Consider the following 15,659-nt stretch of genomic DNA (forward strand, 5'->3'; position numbering starts at 1 on the left):
GACTTTAATATTAGAAGTCGAGAGTTGGATTTTATTTCTTACATTAACGAAAAACGGAGATGATGATAATACTCTTACATATATCTTTTCATCTGTAGCTCTGTGTCCTTTACAAAGGATTGTAAGTATCATTGCTCCCACTTTTCAGTTGGTGAAACTGAGGCACAGAGAGTTGATTTAACTTGTGCTACTAATTTCTATCACAATCAAGAGATTAACCTTCTTTTCAGAGGCCTTTGTCTTTCCATCCTGCCTGAGATGTTCAATAGGACGTAAAAATCAGAATAAAATACAAATGTTCTGAGTTTATGGATGTTTGTTCATTTTACTTTTGAGAGGCCAAAGGAAAAGCATAAGTTCCATAAAAACATACTATCTAAATGATATGGAATGTGTTACGAAAGCCTATACTTCTCTGACTATCACAGTCCATTTCCTGAATAGCCGCTCCACCTGGTGAACTGAAAAAGGACGCTGTTTTTACTAACAGATTTGTAACGTTGCAGTGTGGTCCGCAATGCATGCTTTTACTAGACACTATAGAGTAGTCAAATATGCTTCAGTAGATGCAGCTTTCAGTAGAGCTCTTCTGGCATATGTTCTGGAGAAGGGACATAGAGGGAAAGCCATACAAATCCCTTTTCTTTCAGCTGTTGTCTTTTCTGTTTCAAGAATAGGCAATTTTTCACAAGTAAATGATAATGATATTTCTCTAACAGACTGTCTGTCACACACACCCCCATCCATTATTTTTAGTCTGTTTGTTGTTATGCGTTATTCACTAGTTAACTACTCTTTCTGAAATGTATCTCTTCAGGGGAATCTGTTCATAATTCCTAGTTGGATGTATCTGGCTACAAGATTTTCATTTTATTTAAATTTGTTGGAACTACCTTTTGTCCAGTTTCATTCTAAGCAGGCATGTCTTACCTTCCAGGGTGCAAATACATCTCTTTGTAGTCATCGCTAACAGGAGCCTTGATGCAGCTACTGCTAGTGTTCAAAAATTCTGCTATTCCCTTAGTCATTTGCACTTGTTCTAGTGTGATATTAGTACAAATGTGCCTAGTTAGAAAATGACCTTACAGGTAAGAAAAATGGGCTTTTCTCATATTATCAAATTCTGGAAGTTGTGAGTGTCTTCTCCTTTTTAGTACTTTCAAGCCAAGCCAACACAAGAAGCAAAGCTACTTAAATTTAGATTTTGTTCGTGTATGAATAGATGCACTACCAGCTGATGCATCTGGACATGTGTAAATCCTTTTTCTAATGTGTATAATGGGCATCATATATTTCTTTATTAGATTATAGATTGCAGCATGGCAATCCAGGAGGAAGCCAAAGAACCATATGTCTCGTCCGTGCTTCCCTGGATTATTTTGCACCGAATCATCCAGCATGAAGAAGATGCCTTCCGATCCCTTTGCTGTCAGCAGCAGCAGTCCCAAAGCCAGGGTGAGGAAGGTAATAGTCTAATTTGTCAATATTATATGTTGTTAAAACATTGCTCCTTATCCTTTTCCTCTTTGGCATGTGTATGGAAAATAGCTAGCGTTCCTTTGTCCCCCTCACTGAGTGAATCTCCAATCCTCATTTCCTCACCACAGCGGACAGTAATTCTGAGGAAAGGTTTCCTTACCAAAACATGGAGAAATAAGTGTCTAGGTAGATTAGCTCAGTTTTGTACTTAGGAGATATAATTACTGGCATCTTTCTTCCAGTCAGTCCTGACACACCTGTGCTCCCTCCTTCCCTCATGTTACTGAACACTGCTCATGAGTACCTAGGAAGAAGATCTTGGTGTTGTAACTCAGAGGGTGCCCTTCTCAAATTCTATGTGAGTATCAATGCCTAAATATTAAACGTATATATTTTTTTTAATTTCTTTTTTCTCCTGTTCCCTACCCCCATATACATGTATTGGAATGGCCATTTTATCCTAGGTAATGAAGTAGTTAAGGATTGCTCTTCCAAGCTGTTATCCATCATAGTCTGAAAAAGTTATCTGGCTTTCCTAGACAGACAAAACGTCATTTGCCTGGGATAACTGTCTTATGTTAACTCATTAACTGTTCATTACTCATTCACTATACATTTCTTTGAAACTGTAAAGCACTGAATAAAGGTTATTACTGATTTACCTGAAAAAATTATTCTTTCATCAGCCTGTATTCTCAGTGATCAACACAAGGTTCAAATTATGCAACTGAAGTTTTAATAAAGCAATGGTGGATACTGTAATTTTTTTTTAAAAAAGAAAAGGAAGAGAGAGAAAAAGAATTAAACAAACTGTGGTTTTCTGAAGTTAGTGGAAGCCAGGTTAATGAATGGTATTGTCACCATCCATCAACATTACTTGTAACCTGATGACTGAGCATGATATTGCTTTTTTTTTTTTTCTTTATTGTGCTGTGGTCCAGATCTCTGGTACAAAGGGCACTTGCTGCTTTGCAGTTTAGGAGCAGAACCAGACCTGTGGTTCATCCAGATCTTCCTGCTGCAGAGCTTTGCTGAAACTTTGTTTCAAGTTTCTGAATAACTTTTTGGCTCAATAGTGTGTCTTATTTCCCTGCCATCTCCTTGGGCTGTTTTTTTCCCTTTTTGGAGAAATTGTCCCCCCAGCTCTACTTCTCCCTTTGAGACATTTGCAGTAGCTGGCACCCCTACAGGCTTCAGAGGAGACAGATAGACGAAGGAAAGCCAAAAGCAAGGTCTGTGTCCCTCCTCTGCTTATTGGGTATGACGTTGGAGAACGCAGCCAGCTCTGTGGGCAAGATGCAGTTTCTCTCAGCTCAGTCTGAGCAGGTTTGCCTTTGCTGCCATTCCCTGGGCGTGAGGGATAGAAGAGGCCAGCTCTGCTGGGCAAGACATGTGCATTGTCTCAACAGTTTAGTCCAGGTGGGCTCACTTCTGTCCTCCTCCCCCAGGCAGGAAAGGAGGCAGCTAGGATTAGAAAAACAGCTCCAGGGGTAAGCAGCTTCCCCCCTACCCCCAACTCCATGAGGGGAATGATGCCAGAATGGCATCATGCCTTTGTCTCTAGAGTCCTCACCAGCAGCATGCTGCTGACTGCAGAATTCAGCCACCTCATACACCTCAGTCTCTCCTCAGGCCATGAATGGAGGACACTGGATACAACATGGGTGCTGCTGGACACCAGAGAGCGTGATAAGGGACCTTCATGCCCAGCTCCCTTCCCCTGCTGCTACCTTTACAACAGGCTTCCCAGCTGTTCTATGCTGCCAGGCTGGAGCCTTCTAAGGAAATACAGACATGTCAGGCCTATGTGTTTCCCATGCAGTAAACAGGAGTCCAGTCCATCCTGAATTCCAGGCCAGGACTGAAAGGGGGCTTATATGGGGGAGGAGAGACAATCAGTCCAGCCTCTTTGAGGGCAGAGGGAGTGCTAGTCTCTAAATATTTTTGGGCTGAAACACGGTTTCAAATTTGCATCTTCCTCTAAAGCAGGATTATAGGAAAAAATACCCAAAGGTGAAATAAATAAATAAAATTAGTGCTGGTTTCCCTGCTCATGTTCCTGGAGTACAGCAACAGATAATCCTCAGCACCCAGTTCCCTTGTTCATATTCATGGAGTTCAGCACAGCAGTTCAGTGCAGAAAAGACAGGGCCACAGAGATGCACTGATTCTGTGGGCATGCAAACACGCGCACACACAGGGAATTCTCCTGTGGGGAGGAAGTCCAACTGTCCACATCAGAATTTGATGCTCAAAAAATAAAATGTGTATTTTAAGACAGACAAAAAAAAAAAAGACTCTTTCAGGTGGAGTTCTGTGAAACTATACTAGGACATCTGCAGCTGCCCTAGATGATAATTTAATAATTCTAGGTTGATCTGGGGAAGAAATAGATTTTGTTCACCTTGTCCGTGGATCATTGCTTAGTCCCTGCTGTCTTACAGGCAGACTTTTCTTCATTGTATTCATGTTACAGCTAGATAGTATTATAGAACCCAGGAGTGGACTTTAAGGCACTAGTACTGCAGTATTAATAGATGACAGGAGGGCTGTCAGATCACTACTTACTTTTATGATGATATATAGTGGTTTGTTTAATGCTGGGGAGAAGAAATCTCCTATGGGCAGCAGTAGAATTTTTGTCAGCAGATTATTGCTTCCTTTTATCCTCCTAGAATTTAGAAGGTGCATCGCTTACAGTTAGATTAGCACCCGACATGCAATTGTGTGCTCTGAAACAAACCCTAAATTACCAATCCTAGAGTCATCAAGTACTTTTAACAAAAGCCATATTTAACATTTGTAACTTATTACAAGTAGTCAGTAGTATAGCTTTCAGAGCCAAAAAGGCATTGAAAGGCTGAAAATCAGGAAGATATTCCAGTGGGGAAAAAAACATTAGAAGATAAAATAGCCTTCACAAAGTGGGTTGAGTATTGGCCTGCTAAACCCAAGGTTGAGAGTTCAGTCCTTGAGAGGGGGCCATTTAGGGATCTGGGACAAAAAAAATTGGATGATTTAGTTGGGGATGGGTCCTGCTTTGAGCAGTGGGTTGGACTAGATGACCTTCTGAGGTCCTTTCCACCTCTGATATTCTATGATTGCTATGATTGAAGTATGCTATACACAGGTATGCGTTTTACACAATATCCCATCAGTAGTAAATTATCACCATCTGTAGGTGAACCATCTGCTGGCACAGATTTCATTTCTGGTGGCTGAAGGATATTGTGGAACAGAAACTGTTAATATGGCGTTAATACATCTACTATAGCCACAGTTTGAATCATTCATTACAAATATCATTCTGAATTGTTGCTAAGAATGAATATTATTAAAAGCTGAGCAAGCGCACAGGAGAGTTGAAACGCAAGGTCTGTAGGCAGAGGCCTGCAATATTTTAGCTTAGCTATTTTAGGCCTTGGCACTAAGAAATGCTGACATATGTACGTGACTAAAGAATAACGCGATGCCCTAAGATTATGGGAAAAGAGGTACCAAGTGGCAAGAAATTAGCCAGAAGATTAATTTTAAATCATAAAAATGCTGTAAAGGCGAATCTTGTGTCCAACATGTATCTTAACCACATGATACTGGTTGTGTGTTAATGCTAACAAGAATAAAGAGAGCCTACACAGTCTATAGAAATTGAGGTACCTGTAGTTTCTTGAGGACAGTTGGTGGTTAAACCAGTCTTTCATAAAGGGGCAGAATCAAAAACACAGCTTGCTCTTGGTGAAAATGTCTGTCAATGACCCTGAAAAATCAAGACCCTCACAAAAATATTCCCTTTAGGAGTCTTACTGAAAGATCTCATAGAGCCACCTTTTTTACTCTTCATCCTTCTATTGCAGATTTGTCCCAAAAATGTCATAGAACTAGGTATGATCCTTAAAGGGGCGGGTGGGGGGAGGTGCTAGAGAGATGGAGGGTCAGCTGATGGTTACCCTCTTCTTCCACTTATAGCTGTGCAGTGAGAGCTGATCAGTTGCAACCAAGAAAGATACATTTGCAATATATATTCACACTGTGCTTTTTTGGGATAATATTTGTTTACATTTTGTATGCAAAACTGACATTGGCTTTAGCCTTCTGGTAAACTATTAATGCAGCCCTTTTTGTCTTAATATGTGAGCATCCTTACTCTGGTACATAGTTAAAGGTTTTCTTTAGAAAAGGCTTTCCTGTTCTCCATTATCTGGCCTGCAGAATTACAGAACTTCCAGGGCCGCCCAGAGGATTCAGTGGGCCTGGGGCAAAGCCGGGGAGCTGCGGCGCTTGTACTCACACAGCGGCGGTCCGGGACTTCGGCGGCATTTCGGCGGTGCGGGGTCCTTCAGTTGGTCCATGTCTTTGGTGGCACTGAAGGGCCCCCCACTGCCAAAATGCTGCTGAAGACCCGGAGCAACTGAAGGGCCCCCCCGCTGCCAAAATGCCGCCAGAGATCCGGACTGCCGCCGGGCCAGGGCTCGTGGGGCATTTCAGTGATGGGGGGCCCTTCAGTCGCTCTGTGTCTTTGGCAGCACTGAAGCCCCCCCCCCCCCCCCCCCCCGCCGAAATGCTGGCCGAAGACCCAGACCACCTCTGGGCCAGGGCTTGCGGGGCCCCTGGGGCAAATTGCCCCACTTGCGGGCGGCCCTGAGAACTTCAGGCTGTAATTGGTGTTACATTTTCATTGAGAATCTATAAATGATTTTTGTAGGTTCAAATGGAACTTCCAGACCTAAGAGGATTTGTAAATATGTAGCATAAACTTTGAGATCAAGCTTAGAAGCTCTTTTGTCCAATCTCAGACAGATGATATATCCTCTTATCAGTCAAGATTAGGTTTTCCCATCTCTAAACGCTCACTGGCAAGATGGATAATTTTCTCTATTAGAGAATTATTTCATATAACATGGCTCCTTCCCACCTGTGGTGGAGCTCACTCATCTAGAACTGTTGATACCTGTTGGATTGAGATTTGGAAAGTTCTGTTAACTGATGTTTGTGAGATCTGTCAGACTTCCAGTAGACATTACAGACTCCTCTGAGATTCAGTCTTCTCAGCAATAATCTAGCTGCCTTCTTTGAGCCCTAGTGTATAAATAGCTCATGGTATCCTACATGTGTAGTTAAAATAGTATGGTTGAAAAGGAGGAGTTATTGTGCAAGACAACTCCTTTTCTTTTTTTGCCTGAATTTCATTAATTATCCCAGGTATTCCTCCACATTCTCTGAACTGGGGACCCTTTTTTCTAATTTTTTTGTGTCTTTGGTGGTGATATTCTTGGTGGTGATATTCTTCCTGAATGTCAGGGCTGGTAAAATGTAATGCGTTTGTTAGAGTAAACCACCTAAATATACAGAGGGTAATGAGAGCGCTTTTCAATGACTTAAGAAGTTGGGAACATCAAGTTGAGATACTGTCTTCAGTAAATGAAACTGGAAGAGAACATAAGTATCACAAATACAGAAGGTAAAAGAATGGTATTAGGTTACAGTGTAATGGAAATGGACATATTACAAAAGTGATGAGCATGCAGAGATGTGGAGAATATTTGGATGTGAGTAATAAATAAACAGTAAACTTGTTTTGTGCATGTTCTGTTAGATATAGGCTCTTATACTGCATTCTTTGCCATAGTATCTGAGTGCCACATTTAGGAAAATAAAAATAGGAAGCATTTAATTTAATGTGAAATTCAGTTATCAGACCTTGTTTGTCTTATGATGCTTATGATGTTCTAGGTGTGGGTACTGCAAAAGGAACTTGCAGTGTCTACCTCGGAAGATACTCATCCCTACAAAGAGGAACTGGAGACAGCCCTGGAGCAGTGTTTTTACTGTTTGTACAGCTTCCCAAGCAAAAAGAGCAAAGCAAGGTACCTGGAAGAGCATTCTGTGCAGCAGGTAAGATAAGCACAACTTACCTTTAGTGTAACATCTTAGAATGCTGAAGAACATGGTTTTCTCCAGTGTCAATATATTGAGCTGAATTAATGGGAAGGAGTCATAAGTACTAGGATCTTTTTTCCAGGCCTGAGATTCATTTCCTTTATATATGGTAGAAGTAATGAAAAAACTCCCTGGATCCCTAAAATAAGTATGGAACAAGAGGACTAGATGTTGGATATAAAACCAATTGTAGCTTTACCCATGATACAAAAAAAACCCAAAAAACCTAAAACACCAAACACCTGATCTTACAGTTGATGAATATGGAAAATGCAGTTTAAAGTGATGCTGGTAAAATATTAAAATTTTTTTGTTGCCAAAGCTCTGATGGAAAATATTGGTTAGTACGGATTATTAAAACTTACAAAATTCAATTTGGGAGAAGCAGAGCTATGAGGAATCTCCAGAAGACATTTCACTCATTGTTAGACTCTGGATAACTTTACATTTACCATAAAACAGATGGTCATGAAACTGCCTCCTGTGTCTGGATTTTACCTAAGAAACACTTAATTGGTTAGTGCCTCTGACACCATAATATAACGAGCCTGTTAAGAATTTTGCAGTGCAGTCTGCTGAGTGATAGCTGTATTTTCTTGCTCATAGTCTGTCTGTGAATTCTTCTCAACCTCACCTCGTCTCATATGTGTAATATGCTAGAATCCCAAAAGAAGCATCTCAGATAGACTGTTTTCTAAGGCTAATAAAAAGGAGGAAGAGATTAATGGAAAGGGCAAAGGAAAAAAAAGAATGTGGGAGAAGAGAATCCTTCCTGCTGGAAATGGCACTTCTTGTCTAAAAAAGGTGGGAAACTCTGGGTGAAATCCTGGCCCCACTAGAGTAAGTAACAAAACTCCCATTAACTTCATTGGGGCTGTGATTTCACCCTGTCTTCAGAAAAGCAGATTCCAGTGTTGCAGGAGCAATAGGGGAAGCATGACTCAATTAGCTTAAGATTGGAAAACTACAAACACCTGAACATGTTAAAAAAAAATGAAGAAAAAAGGTGATGAGACAAGAGTGTGACTGGTTATTATACCGTTTGATTTAAAAATGCATCCAACTCTGTAATTGCTGGGGATGCTCCTGGAATTTTCCTTCTGTTACCTGGATTTGAGTTTCAAAATCTATAGCAAATTTAGTTCATTCTTTCTATCACTTCTCACACCCTCCATGTCAGTCTCCAAATCTCCTGTTTCCCAGGGAGGTCTAAGCAGACTTTCCAACTCTTCCAAGTACGTAAAGCTATCCTTATTAAAAACATTCGTTAAGGTACAGTCGAGAGCCTTATCCTGTAATCACTGTGCTGAACATTGTATCTTAATAATGCCTTTGGATCTTCCATTCTGGAAAGGTTGCACTGGTTTTTAGCTGATGATGTTTTGTTTTATTCTATTCTATTGAAAAATTTCCCTAGCTCTTGACTTTTTGAGATAATTTCTTTCTCTTTCCCCCACCCCCTTCCCTGAAGGTGGATCTGATGTGGGAAGATGCATTATTCATGTTTGAATATTTTAAGCCCAAAACTCTCCCTGAGTTTGATAGCTACAAAACCAGCACTGTGTCTGCTGATCTGGCCAACCTTCTGAAGAAGATTGCTACGATTGTTCCTCGAACAGATAAGCCCATGTTAAGCCTAGATGATGTCTCTGGCTATATTGAAGGAACCTTCAGCAAGGTACAGTTAATTGTTTAAAAAACTTCAAGGAAAGGAAATGGTATATTGTTTCATTTTCACAGTAAGGGATTGTTGGGTGGTGTCTGATTTGACATTTGAGGCTCACAAAAATCACATTTTAATTGGGTTAGAATGGTCTTTCCAAAGGTTGTAGTTTTACAAGGAACTGGTGCAATGGAGATGAATATGGGTAGATTTAGGGATGTGCGGAAATACACCTCTACCTCGATATAACGCGACCCGATATAACACAAATTCGGATATAACGCGATAAAGCAGTGCTCCGGCGGGGCAGGGCTGCGCACTCTGGCAGATCAAAGCAAGTTCGATATAACGCGGTTTCACCTATGACACAGTAAGATGTTTTTGGCTCCCGAGGACAGCGTTATATCGAGGTAGAGGTGTAGTATGTACAGAGCTATTTTAAAATATGCTCCTGAGTCATCTAAGGTTTTCTGTTTTCAGGTACCATCTCTCCCTGAGGGTGCAGACTACTCTCCTCCCATGGTAACTGAGCTGTACTACCTCCTGGCAGACTATCACTTCAAGAATAAAGAACAATCTAAGGCCATTAAATTCTACATGCATGACATCTGTATTTGTCCAAACAGGTAAGTATTGTTCATTCTCTTCAATTCATCACTGCTGAAATGAGGGACAAATCAGGGGTTTTGTTTTAGTTGGAAAGTAATAACATTTTCTGGTGTTTATTATTAGAAGTAAGTTGTATCTTAAGGAGCATTTTGGGGAAAAAACCCTGTTATTAATTATCAGTTATTTGACATTTTCCTTTTGGTTTCTGAAATGACCAGAATTCAGAGAGTGGGGGAAATTGAATTATAGTCAGGAAGAGCAAGAGGTATGGTCACTGACTTGACTTTCTTTTCTCTTTTTCTCATTGGTTTCCCTGGGGTAGGTTTACAGGCAGTGAGAAATGGAAGCTATGACAGTGGTTAACTGCATAAGACAAACACATACCATCTCTCGATGGATTAGCAGCTTGGGCTGGCTTTTTTAAGTTTATTTAGATTTGCTGGCAGAGAAGTACTCTAAAATAGGTCAAAATGGACAGAGCTGTATTGTTCTGATGACTACTGGTTAAACTTAGAAATATTTCTCGTCTGCCTTTTCAGTCTTCACCATCTCAAAGGGATACTTTCTAAGGTGAATAAGCTTCACAGTCCCTCATTTTAAAAATTGTATTTTCTATTTTAAAATTCCTGCAAAAAGTGAGCTGCAATAATCTTAAAATGCTAATCAATAAACCTAGGACATGCAAATTTGGCTTTTCCTACTAAGTCATGTTTTCATCAAAAAAGCATAATGATAGTAAAGACCCGAGAGCCATCCAGTCCTGCCATCCAGAATGTTGTTGTGAATGTGGGGCTGTCTGTTGGACAAGAGTTGCTAATGTTTAGAGGCTAGGATGAAAGGGCAACATATTGTTTTGCAAGGACAGCATGGTTTCTGAGAGAAGAAGCTGGTTGGAATGGAACTATTCAAACTTGGACAAATCGAATTAAAATGAAAAGACACCAGTTATTCTATTATTTGGTTTCCGTTTTCTATGATGATGGATATTGGGTTAGCTAGAAAATGGAGGTTTTCAAAATCAATATACACATTTTATCCATTTTACCTGTTTTTGTGTTTCATACAGTTCTATACCAGGTTCCTTATTCTGTTGAAACACAAAATGGGGGCAAGGAAGTATTTTCAATTAGTTTTGAGAGCAGTAAGGGTTAGATGTGTACGGTGTCTCTCAATGCCACCTCCATGGGAGGATGTGCAGCAGGAATAATGTTTTGGAGATGCCTGTGATGTAAGAAGGAAACATCTGGAGAAATAGTAAAAGGAATAATCACACTAATGATTCAAGATGCTTTGCGGCAAGTAGTTTATTTGCTGTGTTCTTTCTTGCATAGGTTTGATTCTTGGGCTGGCATGGCACTGGCTAGAGCAAGTCGAATTCAGGACAAGTTGAACTCCAATGAGCTGAAGAGTGATGGCCCCATTTGGAAGCACTCTACTCCTGTCCTCAACTGCTTTAAACGAGCCCTGGAGATTGACAGCTCTAATCTCTCTCTCTGGATAGAATACGGCACCATTTCCTATGCCCTGCACTCTTTTGCATCCCGGCAGCTTAAGCAGTGGAAGTTAGAACTTCCCCCTGAAGTTGTGCAGCAGGTGGGGGTCTAAGTTAGAGCTGTGCTAACTTTGAAATGCTTATTTCAACCTTCTAATCTTTCTGATTAAAGCATTCATTACTATTGGTATGGAATTGCTACACTGCATGATGACTTAGCGGCATTGCTAGTCACAGTATCCACCCAGCCCAGTGAAAATAAACATGTAACTTGCTAGCGTGAGCACTTTTTGAAATTTTGTTAGTTTCTTCTCAAAATTAGTCTGTCTGAGATTTGGGCCTACTTAGACTCTTCCTCCAAAGATCGCTCAAAAATGGCAGAACCAGCAGGAAAAAAAACCAAATACTTACAAATTTGTAATGAACTGCAAGTATCTACAGTACATTTACTTTCGCTGTTAGTAAACGTCATACAAATTACTTCAGAATAAGATGAAATATATTTTTTTAAATAGTCAAAAGACCAGAAAATTGGGCAGCTCACATTTGTGTCCACACACCATCATTTCTCTTGTGTCCATAATGAGGTTTCTCTTTTTGTTACATTTAAGTTATTTACAAAATTGTTAAATGACAAACATCTCAATAGCATTTTCAAGGAAGTAATTTACATGATGATTGACCCCTGACCAGCAGTCATGCATAAATTATCCTAATTGTGAAATTTTCTGCTGATTCAAGTGGGAAAAGCAACTTTAATCTTTATGAACTTGGGTCACTAGATATAGACAATGTTGTATCCCCCTCTTTCTGATTGTTATGTTTCTCTTCCATCCTGACTCTCAAGTATCAGATTACAATGAAGGAATGGATTTTTTTTTTTCCCCTCTAAAAAGAAGGTTAATTGTCTCTGGTCTGTGAGCTGTTAAATACTCAAAAATCTAAAGTTCCCCAGTATATGAATGGAAGAGAAGGTGCAATGAGAACTGCTTTCTCCTCCTGCCTTCTCGAAGGCTCTCTTCCCTCCAACAAAGGTTCTGAGAAAATGTGCTCTGAATCCTATAAAGTTATCCCTGTTCCTCAGCCTGAAGTTAGACCATAATTACTTTTTCAGCAAAGGTAACTAAAGAATATGCCAGAGGAAAATGTGGAAAAGGAAACGCAAAGAAACAATACTGGCGTGAACCACTATGGGGAATTAAAATGAACTTTCTTATATGAGCTGACTGGAAAACAAGGTCTTAAAATATCCAGTTACAGAAAAGTACACCTCTAGCTCGATATAACGTGACCTGATATAACACGAATATGGATATAACGTGGTAAAGCAGTGCTCAGGGGGCGGGGATGCGCACTCCGGTGGATCAAAACAAGTTTAATATAACGGGGTTTCACCTATAACACGGTAAGATTTTTTGACTCCCGAGGACAGCGTTATATCGAGATAGAGGTGGAGATAAATCACAATCTCTGGAAACAGAGAGATGCTTAAAGTTATCTAAAAGAAAGTATCAGGAATAATGTAGGGATATGTGGCTTTCTAACTGAAAGTTAGATGGCTTCTCAGTTAATAAGATGAGCACCTTGAAGTGGTTCAGTATAAAGAATACTTGTGGAAATCATAGAATCATTTGCTGTGTTCAGACTCTGATGTTTGGAAGCCTACATTAAGAGGCATACAACCCAAGCTAATCAGAGTTTGTTTTGAATCTCTCCTACATGCTTTTCCATGTAGTTTGTTCAGAGGCATATCTTTTTCTAAATCTTAGTGGTTTTACATGCGAAATGAGGTATGAATTAATCAACGTAAGAAATGAGGCACTGTCTTAAAGACCATTGTTTCAGCCAGTATCCCTGCAGATAAAGACAAAATGGCCATTACTTGAGTTTTTGAAGAGATCCATTAAAGTAATACTGGGAAATGAAAGGTGTTTGTATCCTGAAAGCAGGAAAGAGTTAGGACTGCCTGATAAAAGATTTTGACGTAGCTGCACTGAAAGTTAATTGGTTATTTTCTAATCCTTTATATTGTCAAAATTTTAAAAATACCCTTTTGTGATCACACAGTGCTAGATATGTGAAAATAAAATTCTCAGTCAACTCAAGGTAGTGAATCATTTTCTTCAACTCTTCTTGAGCTAGGTGCAAAAGGAGCTGAAAATACTATTTGGAAAACGTGAGTCTTGGGAGGACCCCATGTTCAGAGAACACGCTTCTCAAGAGGCTTAATCATTCTTGTTTTTTTGTTCAGAAGTCTCTATGAGACTCTCATCCTGAGTTAGGTGAACTGCAAAGAAAAATAAAAACTTGAGTTGAATTTCTGTGTTGAATGCCCCCATTGAGGAAGCTCTGAGGGATGTTCAACACAGAGAGATGTCCAGCCCTCTTGGTAGATCTTGGTTCATAGAAGCTATCCCAGATGTCTCAATGCAGTCCATGGTATTTGTGATGTGACAGAATGATACATTTTGGCATGTCTTCAGTGAATCAAGAGGAGGTAATAGGGTTCCACCAAGGTGGGGAAAGAATGTCTAAAAGGTTAATTATAATGTTTGTACGTTGGATGCCTCCCACAACTTGGTTAGTGAGGAGCTAAGCAGATAAATCTGGGCTTAAATTTTGCTTTGCAATTTGCCTTTATATAGAAAAAGCATTTTCTAGAGCAAACTTGCCCCAAATGTTTGAATTCAGATTTTTGTCTTGCAATAAAACATTTAGACGTCAACAAGGGTGTTCCGATGAAGCAAAACGAGCGTTATATGAGCTGTTGATCATTTGGATTATAAACAAAGTGGTGGCTGTCAGCAGCCATATTCCATAGCAGCAGATGATCTACTGAAATAGCATCTCTAAACAAACATGTTTGTGCGAAATGCACTGAGTTGATTTGAATTCATGAAGGATAACTGCAGTGAATCTCTATGCCTCCCAGGAAAACAAAATAAACATATGGTCAAATTTACTCATCCAGGTTCTTGCTGCTTTTTAGTAGATGTTATGAAAAGTATCTCAGCATATTCAGGATTGCAACTTCTCAATTCCTGTTTATTCAGGAAATATGAAAATTAATGGTGAAAAGTCGGACACCTAACCAAGGCAATTACACCAAATCGGTCTTTTGGATCCTGTTTTTAGATTTCTTGCTTCTTCTAATGATAATTTGGGAAAGTGATCACTGTAGAAAAGGAAAGAAATCCAGGGCTCTTTCCCAGCAAAATTGTGCCTGATTGGCATTAATTCTCTGATAGAACAGTGCCAGAATTAGTTATTCGTTTAGTTGCAATTTGGTAGTTAGAAAGATTCATATTTTTATTTATCCACATACAAATTTTGATGTAGTTATTGAGAGATAAGAACTATGAGACATCATGATTCTGATATTAGAGTAATTTTACTAGCACCTCTACTCTCCCATCTCTTCCAAAGCTCTTGAGGTGTTAGCATCCCAAATGTTAATGGGAGGAGATTAAATTACATTTTCACCCTTCTTAGTTTTGAGTGTTCTCAAGTATGAATATTGACCACCTTCCAGTTCTGTATTGATATATGTAGTACCACCACAGAAGTGTGCAGAACTTTACACACACAAGAAATGAAGGCTCTTGACTGTGTTACTGCTCTTAGTTACATGGTAACCATACAAGGTTTACTGTGGATTGCCATGTAACAGTGTGCTTATTACAGCTCTAAAGATTACTTGGTAATTTATATCTAAGAACTCCAACATTAATTACCTTGAAGCCTCAAGTTATTACAGTCCCATGTCACTCACAATAAAGACATACTCATTACTGTCTTGTAAACCTACGCTTGTTAAGGAATTGAGTGGACAATAGTTACCATTTGTAACAGGGTTATAATGTGGCTACAGACCATCCAATTTAAGTTTCCACGCACCAAACCAGAATATTTGTTTAAAATGGCTTCACTCTTCTTTCTGAAATGAATGTGTTATAAAGGTATAAACCCTCGAAAAGGCTAAACTTTCGGTGTAACAGAAGGTGAGTTAGAACAGCGTGATTCTCTGTTTTGGGGATATATCTGTTTAAAAACAACACAAAACCAGTGTTGTATTCCAAACCGTAATCAAGGGGATTCTCCTTAAATGAATTATGTAAAAGGGAGCAGATGTGTTTCAAGAATATTTTCCGTTCAAGAAGTTCGTAATTCATATTTAACATTGTATTGAAACTCGATAAAATAAAACAGTACTTTCCCAGACAGTACTTAAGATGCTGTCATATTTTAAAATATTTTTTAGTTCAGCCTGGGGTAGGCTAACCTTAATTTATGCTGTTGTTTGTTTTGTTTTGTTTTGTTTACTAAAAATCAATACTGCTGCCTTGCAGATTCTTACCAACTATTATAAAATGTATTTTCTTGTGAATTCTAATGGCCTGTGTTCTAGCAGACTGTTAGTTGCAGAGTTAGGTAAATATCTCTAATTCTTTTTTTTAAAGAGAATGTATTGAGAGAATT

At 39.4% G+C, this 15,659-nt stretch overlaps 1 protein-coding gene across 6 annotated transcripts in view; it reads left to right on the plus strand.

Annotated features, from left to right (window-relative positions):
* Window positions 1-15,659, plus strand: part of CABIN1 (calcineurin binding protein 1) — a 235,001-nt gene that overhangs the window by 35,305 nt on the left and 184,037 nt on the right. For 5 of the 6 annotated variants that reach the window (XM_030582446.1, XM_030582448.1, XM_030582450.1 and 2 more), the window contains 6 exons: window positions 1,305-1,464; window positions 1,722-1,837; window positions 7,210-7,371; window positions 8,888-9,094; window positions 9,560-9,705; window positions 11,020-11,281. In XM_030582446.1, the coding sequence (XP_030438306.1) occupies window positions 1,305-1,464; window positions 1,722-1,837; window positions 7,210-7,371; window positions 8,888-9,094; window positions 9,560-9,705; window positions 11,020-11,281 (1,053 nt within the window). The remainder of the gene's footprint in view (window positions 1-1,304; window positions 1,465-1,721; window positions 1,838-7,209; window positions 7,372-8,887; window positions 9,095-9,559; window positions 9,706-11,019; window positions 11,282-15,659) is intronic. The other variant, XM_030582447.1, reaches the window with a different exon arrangement.

This window comes from Gopherus evgoodei, chromosome 13 (assembly GCF_007399415.2).
Source record: "Gopherus evgoodei ecotype Sinaloan lineage chromosome 13, rGopEvg1_v1.p, whole genome shotgun sequence".
NCBI classification, from domain to species: Eukaryota; Metazoa; Chordata; order Testudines; family Testudinidae; genus Gopherus; species Gopherus evgoodei.